The following is a 14,140-nucleotide window of genomic DNA, read 5'->3' as shown; positions in this document are numbered from 1 at the left end:
TCTGTCTCAGTAGCTTTGCCTATTGGGGATAATTTCTGTAAATGGAATCACCCAATGTGATTTTTTTTTTACTTTTTTTGCGGGGGTGGGGGGAATTTTTCGACCAGGCTGGCCTCAAACTCACAGAGATCTGCCTGCCACTGCCTCCCTGGGATTAAAGGTGTGTGCTGCCACCACACGGCTTGTGATTTTTTACTTCTTTCACGTGTGATGTTTTCTACGTTTATTCATTTCTCAGCACATTGCTCCATTTTTATTGCCAAATAAAATATCATCAATGGCATTCCTTGCTATGAACACGGCAGCTTTTGTTTATCCTCGAAGCAGTGGATGGACATTTGGGTTGCTCTCAATTTTTGTCCACTGTGAACAAATTCTGTCATGAACTTGTATGTGTAAGTTTTTACACAAATAGATGGTTTCATTTCTCTTGAGTGTCCATCATGTTTCTAGTGCTGTCAGACTGTTTTCTTTTCCCATAGGCAGCAAGATGACTCCCATTGTTCCACATCCTTGCTAATAATTGTTACTGTTACTCTTTAAAACTTATTACTACATTTATCTATTTTGTGCTGCAGCACATGTGTGGAGACCAGAAGTCAACGCTGAGTGTCTCCCCTGGACCCTGTCCACCTTATTTTTTGAGACAGGGTCCGTGACTAAACCTGATTGACTAGGCTGGCTGGCCATCAAGCTCCATGACCTGTCTCTGCCTCCCCAGTGCTAAGGTTTTGACAGATGAAGTATGTCTTCACACTTGCTTCTTTTGTGAGTAGTTGGGATCAGAGTTCAAGGTTTTATCTTTACACAACAAGCATGTTAGGAACTGAACCATGTCCCCCAGCCCCTTATATCTAATTTTATGGAATACTGGTAAATGTGTACTCAGATGAAGAAGTTATAAAATGGGATATCCAACTATTTTGTTGATGTCTTGCCACTTTTTAGGCTTTGTTCTATCTGCTGTTATCATGGACTACAATTACAGAAAAGTCACAAAGGTATAAAAGACTAAAAAACACATTTTTCTATATGGCATGAGATAATTTTTTATAACTGTATCATAAGGATAAGACTCAGAGATCAAGGTTGAGAAGGTAACACTAGGTTGAGCCCTATTGGAAAAGATAGTATGTAGAATGCTAATGGATCTATGAGGCATTCATCAGCTTCACACTATCTCCTTTAATTATGTGTATTAATTTTGTCTTATTTGCTGGGCTAGGCTGTTAACATTAGTTTTCCTAACATGTCTGAACACCTCTTCCTAAATGCAAACATTACACAATCAGACACTTCAAGAAAACACTTACCTAGGTAAAACCCAAGAAAATGTTTCTTAAGCTAAGCCAACAGAGAGCACATGGTGAGGCCTTATCTCAACAAGGAAAACCTTGCATGAAAATATTTAATGATCTGACCAAAAAGAAATCACTGGGCCATCCTGTGTGGCACACATAGTGCCTTGAGTGCTTGCTGTTTCGTGTTTGAGATGAGATCTCACTAAATAACCCGCACTGGCCTTGAACTCTACCCTCTTACTTCAGCCCCTCACGTCAGTGGTTTTCTAGGCACAAGCCACAGTACCTGGCTCATGTCACTTGCTTCTCATGTAGTTTGCTTTAAGGGTGTTTTATTGGCATCTGCTTATGAAACTGGAAGAAAATATTAAGATTAGCCTTAAAGACAAGATATTAACTACAAGTGCTACAGAGTGGAGACTATACCATTCAGTTGCCATGTGATCATGGAATATGTTTGGGAAAATGGCAATCATTGAGTCATAACAGGGGACATCACAGAAAGGGAGGGGATGAAAGCTCACAGATGTGTCTCTACTGCTTTCTTAAGATAAGGCAGAGAGAATTCTCTGCCAGAGAAATGAGAAGGGAAGGGTGAACAAGCCTCTAAGTCAGTGTGTCTCTTCCTGGACAGTCTTCTTCTGTAAGAAATACATAACAGGAACTGACTGACCAGCAATTTCTCATCCCCTGGAGTACTTTGCTAGTGTTGTAATGGCAAAGTACCACACATTGAGTGGATAAAATAACAAAAGTTTATTTTCTATAATTTTGTAGATTAGAACTCTGAGACAACCCATCCCACAATGAGAGATGCACACTCACCCTAGACTATGGGGGGAGGGTCTAGGCCCTGCCCTGGATGAAATGACAGACTATGGACACCCTCATGTAGGGCCTCACCCTCCCTGGGGAAAGGAGGGTGTGCTGGGGGGGTTGGTGGGAGGGTGTGGGAGGAGGGGAGGAAAAGGGAGAGGGACCTGGGGTTGACATGTGAAGCAACCTTGTTTCTAATTTAAATTTTAAAAATAGAAATTTAAAAAAAAGAAATCTGAGACAAATGTCAACAAGGTTGGTTTATGTTGATGATCTGTCTTCTTGGTTTATAGATGACTGGTTATCCCCTGTGATGATCAGTCTCTTTGGTTTATAGAGGACTAGTTATCCCCTGTAATGATTGGTTTCCTCGGTTTATCGATGACTAATTTCCCCCTGTGCCTTCACATATCCATTCAACTGTGTGTGTCCAAATTTCTTCTTCATACAAGGAGTCCTACTAGATTAGGGCCTACATCTAAAAGCCCCATTTTAATTTAACTACCTCTTCAAATATAGTTATATTCTGAGATACTAAGAATTAGGCCCACAACAGGAATTTGGGGAAAAATACTGCCTAGTTCATGTCATTACCTGTTATATTTCACTAATAAGGGGCACCACTGTATGTTTTAGTTATATTTTTTTACTTTTACTGAGTATTAAATGTGCCCTTTGTTTAATTAATTTGCTAGATAGAATTTTAAAAAGCCAAGACTCAAAAGTAGTACTGCTTAGTGTAGAACTAGCTATAATTACCTTTTTGTATATAATGTTTGGGATCAAGACCAGGTCCTTGTGCATGTTGAATGAATGTTCTACCACTGAGCTGTATCCCCAACCCTCAATAATTGTTCTTGTTTAAACGCCCCTTCTGAAACTGGGAAGCTAGTTTTCTACTCAAAGTCTGTACAAACAAACCACTTCCTCAATGCTTGATCACAAACACAATCTGTACTTGTATACTCTACGCCTTGTTTGCAGACTCCTTGTGAACTACCAAGACTTACAGATACAAGTTGGGAGTTACTACCTACCAAGACTTACAGATACCTCAGCGAGACAATTTCTAAACATGGTTCTCTTCCCATTGCTCTTGCACTGGCTACTCTGTGAACTCTCCATTATTTCTGCAATTAAATAAGCACGATTCTTGATGTCCCAACAGAGTAGACTCTTGACAGCAGCTACCAATTGATTAAATGTGACATTTGCCATGTTCTCAACGTCAAATCAGAATAGAAAAACACAGAGAGAGTATTTTTTTTAGACCTGGCTCAGAGAGGTAGCTTGACAAAAGGCAATTCAAATGTTAAGCAGCTCACAGAGCTTTTAAAGTGATGGTCATTAAGTTTTAATTCATACTTTGCAAGGTTATAAAAACACAGGCCACCCATGTATCTTCACTTTTCTTCTGTTCTTATAAGGACATTTAACTTTCTGTAATTGTTCTGTTTAGAATTGAATGTGTGGTTAGGTGAATGACTGGTAATCTCTATGTTACATTACAGACACATTTCACAATTGGAATATGCTCACTCAGAAAACATATAGGTTATGAATCCAGGGTGTTTAACTGTCTTTCAGACAGAGGTTTTTTTTAGCTAGTTCTTGATTCAATAGAATCCCCACAACCAAAAAATTCACATAGCTTTAGCATTAATTCCCAAAAGCTAAATAAAATATAGAACGATATTTATCATGAACCAATATTTTTCAATATTAGAGGATTGATCCACAATATAAAAAATGTCAATTGTGCAATATTCTATAAAATGAGTAAATTTTAAAAATGTCTACTAATCAAGCTAAGAGTCATTAGTGCTAAACAATAAGATCTCAGGATACTGAACTAATTAGGACCAATTACCTGACATCATCCAGCTCAGTTGTTCTCATACTTCAGCAAACCTATATCCTCCATAAGGCTTCTTAAAACACAGATTGATCTCAACCCCAGGATTTCTGATGCAGTAACTCAGGGGCACAGCTCCAAACTGTATTCCCAGCACATTCTTATGCAATGCTGTTGGTGAATGGACCACACTGTAAAAATCACTGATCTCATTCAGCTCTCCTCCTCTAAGAATATAGTTTCTGTTCTCTGGAAGGACTGTTTTATTCTATAAAGAAAATGACATTTGCCAATTTCTCAACAAGCTGTGGAGTAAACAATAAAAATGGCTATAAAGTTATTGTGTGGAATACCCAGATCCTGGGCATACTGTGTGCCCATTTCTGTGACCTCACCATGTCCGCTGAGACAGTTGCTGCCATGATACCCATTTTTTAGTGAAAGAGAATAGAAACTAGACTTTGAATCCAGACAAAAATTTAACCCCTTGTACCACTCTGCTTCTCCAGTTATTAGATTAGAACTTAACTGTGCTCATTGACCCATCAAGAATAATGACAACTGGTGGTAGGGGTAGAGCTTGGTTGGTAGAATGGTTCCTACCACACCCCAGCACAGCAGAATCCAGGCATGGTAGGACATAACTGTAATCTCAGCAGTCAGGAAGTAGAGGTAAAAGTTCAGAAATTTAAGGCTAGTCTTGTCTACAAAGGAATCCGAGGCCAGGCTGAAGGTGAGACCCTGCCTCCAAACAAGCAACTAACCTGTTTTTGCAAATCAAGTAATAGAACTAACCTGTTTTTGCAAATCAAGTAATAGTTTATAATTCATTTACATGGCTACAAGTATAATGCATCTTTTTAAAAAGTATATGTGTATATATGCTTGTGTCTCCATCTGTGCAACTGTATACACACATGTGTGGGGATTCCTTCAGGTGTCAGAAGAGGGTGTTAGATTCCTTGAAGGTGGTTACAGACATTTGTGAGCCACCTGATATGGGTGCTGGTATTTGAACTCTGGTCCTCATGATTAAGCACCAAGTGCACTTAACTGCTGAGGCATCTCTACAGCCCAAAATGTCTTTTACGTTCTGCATTCTAAATGTGCCTGGGTGATATTAGTGAGAAGATGAACAATCAGCTTTAACCATGTGCTCATGTTGGGCTGGAGAGATGGCTCAATGGTTAAGGCACCTGTTGCCCTTGCAGAGGACCCAGGTTTGGTCCTACGCTTCCACATAGGAGCTCACAGTTTCAGGAGACCCGAAGCCTTCTTATGACCTCCACGGCACTGGGCATCCATGTGGTACACATACACACACATGCAGGAAAAGTTTCATATACACAATATAAAATAAAAATAAACTTAAAAATACTTTAAATGTGCTCATGAATATATAAAAACATTTTCTATTTAAAACAAATGACTTGGTTTCTGTAGCAAATTACTAAAATGGAACTTTTTCACATGTATGTATTACATATTAATTACAAGAACTAGAAACCAACTGAAAAAGCTGAAAGAGAAAGGCTCAGGATCCGAGGGCTTTAGAAATAGACCAGAACAGAGACTTTGAGAATATCAAGACTGTTTCTCCTCTCTCTCTCTCTCTCTCTCTCTCTCTCTCTCTCTCTCTCTCTCTCTCTCTCTCTCTCTCTCTCTCTCTCTCTCTCTCTCTCTCTCCTCCCACACAGATACACAGATGGGCACTTACATGAAAACACTTTGAATGATAAGTGGAAACATTTTACAGCTGATATCATTTGTATACGTGAACTGAAAACCATTGGGAAAACCCAAATGAAGAACGTGGTTTTAAGTCACTTATCCTACTTTTTTCTGCAGTACATCTCTGCACACGTTGCAGACTTGAAAAGTGAAGTTTTTGAGGAACTCCTTAAACATCTTTGCCACTATGCAGAAGAATTCCGGGAGATCATAAAAACTGACATTCGGAGACAGATGTTTGCTGAACTCTTCCTGCTTTGTGACAGTAGTAAGGTAGGTTAGACACTGAGAGCTTGCTTCCACACTGTTCATTGTGAGGAACCAGCTTTGATGTGGTGCTTGTTGGTGATGTTTTAATTTCTGATATATCAGGCTTGATAATGGTGGCTCACTGACCACCATTTGATAACGAAATTGTTTACAGAGGGGGGAAAGCAACACAGAACACAAATACAGAGAGTATAATTGGCTTTTTTAATTATTTGATTAAAATCTGACTTATCAGCTACTTTTTCAAATTGCTATAAAATTTTCTACATCTTCTGTGTTTGTACTTTTCTTACTACTGAATGGGCTTACCCTGTCCCACACCTTGAGTGGCTTTGATTTTCAACATTTTCAACTTGTTCTAAGTCTATTTCTTCTGTATGCAAGTGTTAACAGAGGCCAGAAAGGGTTTAGATCCCTCAGAACTGGAATCATAGGCATTTGTGACTCTACTTTGGTGCTGGAATTTGAACTCAGCCCTCATAATTGAGCAACCAATACATTTAACCACTGAGCAGTCTCTTTGTTCCCTTAAGGTAGATCCTAAAATTTTATATTCACGGACTTCTTACAAAGGCTGTCATTAGCAGTCAATAGAATGATACCAGACACAGAAGCTAGAAAAATAATAATTGAAATAATGGCTTTTTAGAATGCTAATGCCCAATGTAAAAGGATAATTATGCCTTTAAAAGCAAAATCAGCACCTTTAGAGGATTGCATCCATGATTCAATTAATATTGAAGCTTATGACTATGATGATAATACATGGATAGGAGAAGTTATGGTCTGAGGCTTGGTGAGAGCTCATGGAGACAGAATCAGCCCATCCAGCCTGATGCAGTGGTAAGAAGCTGGTGGCCAGCTGCTTTGCTTTTCTGATATTCAGCTTGAAGTTTGAACCCCAATATCTGTCTCTGGACCTTTTATTTTTCACGTTACAGTGCCTCTTTGTCAGAACTTGCTAGGTTATTCTGGTGCCATATTCTTTTACTTCCTGGTAAAATGCCTAGAAGGCAACTTCTGTCTGTTGGCCAGTTAATTTAGCAGCAACCAGCAACTCCAGTGCCATGGTCAACATGGCGGGATAATATTTGGAGGAATTAGTAGTGGTTTGAGTGGTTTGCTTGTGCTTCTTGTTTTTCCTCCCATCATTAAGCAGTCATGTGGTGATCTTGGAAAGAAGGTAGAATCCAGGATACAAAAGTCAATTGAATTTCTGTATGGTTATTTTTTTTTCAGCAGTGGCTGAAACAAACATTTAGAAAACCTGGATTTTAATATAAAAATACTAGATTCTCTAGAAAGACTAGAGAATCTTAGAGCAAGGAAGAATAAATAATAGTATCAAAAATGGTATCAAAAGAGTTTATATCAGCGGGGCGGTGGTGGTGCATGCCTTTAATCCCAGCACTCAGGAGGCAGAGGCAGGCAGATCTCTGTGAGTTCGAGGCCAGGCTGGACCGGCAGCCTCCAAAACAGAGAAACCCTGTCTCGTAAAAACCAAAAACAAAAAAAAACAAAAACAAAAAACAGTTTATATCTTACTAGGAAATTGGAGCCAGCTGGTGGTAGGAGGCTAGAGACTGCGACTAACTTAGAGGTTGTCTGGTTCTCTAAGTTAGGTTACTACCTGAGTCTCCATTCCTTGGTCCTAATCAGAGTTGGAAAGTCCAAGTAGACAGCATGGTGGGGGATTTCAGGACCCAAGAGCATTTTCTATTCACGCTGACAGCCAATGATTACTGTTCTTAGTATGCATTGTGAAGGGGTCACCTGTGCAGAGAAGTTCCAAGAATATCTCTAGAAAGGCACCCAGAGCATGGATAATAAAAACTGTAACAAAACTTCCAAAGGAGTAAGCAACATGATGTCTATATAGTCAACAAGCATCTTGCCTGGCACCTAATGTCAGGATGCCATATAAACACCTGAAGAAATGTGCACAAAGAACACAAACACACAATTTCTAGGATCACTGTATGCTCAATAGAGAGAAAACATTTTCCCAAACATTCCTAGTGAAAGTTAATAGTTATTGTATCTTTGTAAAACAATCTATATCTATATACACATATAGACATATTTAAATAAATAATATATACGTGTGTACCCACATACGCGAGCACACACACAGACACTTCAAACAACTGAACCCATTCCAGAATTTTTTATCCCATAACAATAACAGCTTTAGTGGTAGGATGATTCTTGTGGCATTGTTCTTGAGAGACACAGAGATATTGAAGAAATGCTTACCTGTCCAGGAAGTGCTCTAAGAATGATAACATATTGGCTGTAGCATTTGAAGGAGAAGCGGTGATCACATGTAAGTTTCTAGAAAGACCCAGATTCTCATTTCAGGTCACCATAAGAAAAGCTAAATTTTCTGTATTATAAGATCAGAATATCTGATCTTCAAACTTCCTCAATTACAAAATCCTGTGGATGGTAGATCTTTGTGATTTTGAGGCCAGTCTGGCGTATATAGTGAGTTCCAGATCAGCCAGGGATATTGAGAGACTGTATTTCAAAACCAACAAACAAGCAAACTGAAAGTCAGAAACAAAGGAAGTTTGTGTGTGTATATGTGTGTGTGTTTCTATGTCTGAGTGTCTGTGTGTGTGTGTGTGTGTGTCTGTCTGTCTGTCTGAGTATCTGTGTATGGGTTACAGAATGACTACAAGGCGTTAAAGAAGTAAAGAATTTCAAAGAGGTCTGAGAATCCAGAGCTGGAAAACTGATAAAATTCTAAAGGAATCCATGGGAATGAGATAAAGAGCCAGCTAGAAATATCTGGAGAAGCTCTGTGGCTGCCGTTTTAGTCAAAATGCAATTCAGAGCTGAACAGGAAGATGGGAAGATGGCAGGGACAACCATAGGTCATGTGATCTTCAGATACTAAGCCAGGCTGGAACCCCTAAAGCTTTCTACTAGTTGAGTCTGGGTGAATTCCCCAGACAACAGGCTGGGGGAGCAGGGAACATCTCAGTCTCCTTTACAGCTCGGTTGGTATTAGTCTCACAGCTCAGAAGTGAGAACAGACCCATTTACAAGCAATACTGATAGTAATTCCACATATATAATTTAAAAAATGTGTCTAAATGCACACTAGAAGTTGTGTATAATATTATTCATCGCAGCACATTTGTCTCAAAATACCAGATGTAACCTAATTTCTATTAATAAAAAATGCTAAGAAATTACAATGTTTTCATATTCTACTATGTAGCAGATAAAATGAGTAAAATATACTTCTTTTTTTCTTTAAGATTTTTATTTAGTTTTTACCTTACATGTATGAATGTATGTAAATGCACCACATGCATTCCTGGTGCCTACAGATGAGAAGACCATAGTTCATGTGATCTTCAGAGACTATGCTAGAAAAGAGAATTGGATCCCTTGGAACTGGAACTATAGATGGTTATGAACTGACATGTGGGTGCAGGGATCTGAACCTGCCAAAACAGCAAGTTATCTTAACTTCTAATCAATTTCTCCAACCCCTAAAATGAACAAAATATATTTATCTACACAATTTAGATCTCAAAGCTGAAGAAACAAAAATCACTCTGAAAGTTAGACATGGTGCTGAACACCTGTAATCCAAACCTTGGAAAGACAAAGCAAGAGAATGTTGAGTTCCAGGCCAACCTGGGCTACTTACCAAATCTCAAGCCATACCTGCCTCAACCCCCTGCCAAAAACACAATTTAAATGGCAATGATACATATATTTTATCAGTCTAATCACTCTTGTGTGTGCTTTTTTATGTGTGTGTGCATGTTTATCATACTTTTTTGTGTGTGTGTGCATGTTTATGATGTGTAGAAATTGAAGGAGAACCTTGGGTGTTCTTTTTTGTTGTTTCTTTGGAACAGAGTCTCTCATTGCCTGGAACTTGCCAAGTCAACTAGACTGGCTGACCAGAGAGCCCCAGGGATCCACCTGTCCCCTCTTCCCCGGTGCTGAGATTACAAGGACACGCAGCTCGTTTTTATGGGTTCTGGGGACTGAACTTAGATCCTTGTGCGTGTAAGGCAAGCACTTTACCAACTGAGCCATCTCCTAAGCCCTGTAATTAACTTTAAACAGTTGTTAATTCCAGCTACTAAGATCACAGGTGGTGTTAGCTCTACCATTTTTTATGCTTTTCTGTCATGAAAATTTTCTCACAATAATGTATAAAAGAACAAGTAAAGAGCAGTTGCCTGTGATGTGCACAGACCAGATAAGAACTGAGGACTGTGTATTGAGTTCATTAAGTAAAGTCAGTCACAACAAATGTTTGTTAAATATCTACTAAGCCCAAGGTGTTTTGATATGTAACAAAATTGGAGAAATGAATATAAGATCCAGCTTATGGATTTTGATGCTGTAGTTTTTATTTTCATGATAATGGTAGAGTTGGTGGTGGTCACAATGTGAAACTACTCAGAAAGTCATGATCTAGCATCATAAAAGCTTTAAATCTGCTGCAGTTACTAGTTGCAAACTTTCTGAGTAGGTGAAGGTCTTGGATCGGCAGAGGACACTGGCCTTGCTGGAAACATTCTATGATCAAAGTTCACACACCACTAGGAGTTTACTCCGAAACCCAAGACAATGTAAGTGTTGCTCAGAGGTAAGGGTGTACTGAAGTTGGGTGTCAAAGTACAGCAGTAGATCACATGGGATCATTTTACTTCCAAGGCTGTCACTTACTATCATCTCCTTAAGTCATGGCAGCCATACCTTATCTACTTGTTCATATTCCCACAGAATTCGCTCTTCTTCACAGCTACATTCAAACTTCTGTCACAGAAGAGTTCAGCTAGAACAACTTAGAACGACTTTTAAATGTGTTTCAGTGAAGAAAGGCTCTGGTGATAATTTGAATGCCTTAGAAATTAAGTTTAGAATGGTTATTCCATTTGCAGTGTCCAACTTAGAATTCTAAGATTTCTGTGGGAGATATTTCTTTTCCCAAGCAGTTTTACTTACATTGCTTTTGTGGTAAAATATACATGTGTACTTAGCATGTTAAAATAGTCTTTTATGTGTTTATCAATATATACCATTGCAGGGTTGTTGATTTTTTTAACACTTGTTTATTATGGGAGGGAACGTGCCATAGCATTCCCATGGAAATCAAAAGGCAGCTGTAAGTTCTCTCCTCCCACCATGTGGAGCCAGAGGATCCAATTCAGATCTTCCCTCTGCCTTAATAACAGCCCTATTTTTATTTTTGAAAGAGAATGTCTTTTAATGGCTGAATTTGCTAAGTGATGTTAATATCTTATTCCTGCATGTAGACTTATTACTTGGATACTTAAGAATCTGTAGGTGGTATACTGAAAGCTGTAGGAGCCACAATGTTATAGCTTAATTATTAAGTATTTTGAGAAGAATGGGGACAGACAGGATTTTGTGGAGTTTTATTCGAGGGGTGAGTGTCACTATGTAGCCTATCAAGTCCTGGGGACTCTAAATCGCTCCCTAGCCTGGGGTAACAGCCAGCATAGTTGTAGCCATCAGATTCTGCTGCTGGGATCAACAGCAGGAGCCTTTCTGTCTTTCCTTTCAGTCTTTCCCTGAAGTCCTTACTTCTTTCCTCCATCTCACCCTTTGTCTCTCCCTCCCTTTCTTTCTTCTCTACTAAAAACCGAACTCATATTAAGCATGCAATCTACCCCTGGGCTTCACGATAACTCCTTTGTAGGAAATTCCAAACCATGTGCCCACCTAAGTCAGAGAAGGAGAATTGAGAAATAAAGTAGAATTGAAGGAAAACGAAGGGATGGAACCCAGTGAAAAGTTGCTAGCTTATGCCTATATAGGGTAGGATTGTTAATTTTTAATTTATTATTATTTGAGTGTGATGTTTGTGTTGGGTGGGGTGCATGCATGCCACAGTGCACATGTGGAGGTCACAGGGAAACTTTGTGGAATCGATTCTCTTCTACTTCTAGGTGGTCTATAGAGATCAAACTCAGGTCATCAGTGTTGTGCAACAAGCACATCTCTCCAGCTTGTACTGTAGATACTTTGAGACGGAAAGACAGTTCCACTCCCCATCTCTATGCTGTACATATTGTGTGGAAAGGGACCACAGAAGTAAGGGACAAATTTCAATTGTTTTAGCAATCTAAGCAACACTCCAAATAGCAAAAGAAAAGATATGTTCGTTTTGTAAACCACTCCTTTCAGGAAGGGTTGATAATTAATTCATAGTGAGAATTCTTTATGTTCCTTTGAGTATGTAGTTGCAGCAAAAGATACCTGATTTTCTTTTGTTTGTTTATTTGGGCTTGTTGTTGTTGAAGACAGGATCTCTTTATGTATGGAACTCACTATTTAGACTAGGCTAGACTCAAGCTCACAGAGATCTGCCTGCTTCAGCCTCCCAAGTGCTGGGCAGTTCTGATATTTATTTTTAAAGTAATAAGCTTATGTTACAGTTACTGCCCTCAGTGCTATTTTTTGCATCATTTCAATAATTCTGATTCTGTACTGTAAGATCAATAATTTAGATTAATCCTTTGTTGTCTGCATTAGGGCCACTTATTGAATTTGAGGAAATAGAATTGTCTGAGTTCTGGGGAGATATGGATATTAAGAAGCATATTTATGAAGATTTTGATACGCTGCTCTTAAAGATGAATTTGTTAGTTGCTACAAAGCTTGCTAGCAAACTCCAAGAAGATCAAAATCTCCTACAACAGAAGGGAGAGACACGTGCAGACCAAGAACCATCCCCAGAGTCAGTCACAGAGCCAGGAACACATCAGGCTTCACAGAGACCCCACAAAGGGTCACTTTCAGGACAAGGACAGGGCAAAGGGCGCAAATCATCCATTTTAGGACAAGGGTCTCGAAGAAGCTCCGTAGTAGAGCCAAGATCACACAGAGGGTCAGCGGCAGAGCAAGGGTCCCGAAGAAGCTCCGTAGTAGAGCCAAGATCACACAGAGGGTCAGCGGCAGAGCAAGGGTCTCGCAGAAGCTCCGTAGTAGAGCCAAGATCACACAGGGGGTCGGCTGCAGAGCAAGGGTCCCGAAGAAGTTCGGCAGCAGAACAAGAGCCGCAGACAGGGCAAGACCCAAACAGAGAACTCGTGTCAGAGCAAGGACCACACAGAAGGTCAGTCACAGAGGAAGAAGGATCACACAGAGGGTCAGTTTCAGAACATGAGCAACACAGGGCATCAATAGCAGAGCAACACGGAAAGTCGTCTGAAGATATGGAGTCTCCTAGGGGTTCAGAAGCTGGGTTGCCCAGAGAATCAGCAATGGATCAAGAACAGCGCAAAGGATCCAGAGGTCAGCGCAAAGGGTCAGGGGAACACAAAATGTCGTTTTCAGAATATGAACCACAAAAAGAGTCCATTTCAGAAGAGCCACAGTATGAGTCAGAACAGGAACTACTGATAGATACCATCCCAGAAGAACAGGAATCAGACTCAACCTTACAATTACAAGAAAGCAGCACTTTAAAAGAAAGTGAAGCTTCCAAATTTGACAAAATGGAATCTCAAGAAGAAAAACCTTTACTGATCCTAAGTGAAGAGCAAGCCGACACGGATTCCCAACAGCGTGAGGAAGTTCCCGCACACAGCAAAAAGGATCATCCATCAGAAAGCAGCAGAAAAGATCACCTTCCAGGTAGCTATTTGGTTCTATAAAAGCGTCTTTCTGTTTTCTGGAGTGGCTGTTAGAAAGCCTTTTCAGATGGCACTCATTTAAGATCTCTGCTGCCATAGGTATCACGTCATGTAAACCACAGATGGATTTTGATGCTCAACACTTGAGTCTATTAAATGAAAACCAGAATGCATATTATTAATTTACCTAGAATTTTATTTGTACGGAAAGTCCATCAATATGAGATCTAGCAATATTTTAGTTTTTTTAAGGCAGAAACATTTTTGTTTTAAATGCTAGTCACTTTTTAATTTTTCTTTTATTTCAACAACAAATGGGCCAGTCATGGTGGTATATGCCTTTAATCTCCGTGTTCAGGAGGCAGAGGAAAGTGAATTACTACAATTGAAGACCAGTCTGGTCTACATAGTGAGTTCCAGGCCAGTAAAGGCTACATAGAGAGATCCTGTCTAAGAAAAATAAACAAGCAAAACCACGATTTTACGTCTTTCATTTTTGCCTTTTTTTTTCTATAAGAGTTTCCAAA

The 14,140-nt window shown here is 39.5% G+C and overlaps 1 protein-coding gene across 1 annotated transcript in view; it reads left to right on the top strand.

Moving 5' to 3' along the window:
- Efcab5 (EF-hand calcium binding domain 5) overlaps positions 1–14,140 on the top strand; it is a 115,907-nt gene that overhangs the window by 50,380 nt on the left and 51,387 nt on the right. Inside the window, exons 8-10 of the mRNA XM_040749171.1 lie at positions 5,821–5,976; positions 10,481–10,580; positions 12,511–13,614. Of these exons, the coding sequence (XP_040605105.1) occupies positions 5,821–5,976; positions 10,481–10,580; positions 12,511–13,614 (1,360 nt within the window). The remainder of the gene's footprint in view (positions 1–5,820; positions 5,977–10,480; positions 10,581–12,510; positions 13,615–14,140) is intronic.

Source organism: Mesocricetus auratus, unplaced genomic scaffold (genome assembly GCF_017639785.1).
Source record: "Mesocricetus auratus isolate SY011 unplaced genomic scaffold, BCM_Maur_2.0 Super-Scaffold_100007, whole genome shotgun sequence".
Taxonomy (NCBI): Eukaryota; Metazoa; Chordata; class Mammalia; order Rodentia; family Cricetidae; genus Mesocricetus; species Mesocricetus auratus.
This window is presented reverse-complemented; position numbering and strand designations above follow the sequence as displayed.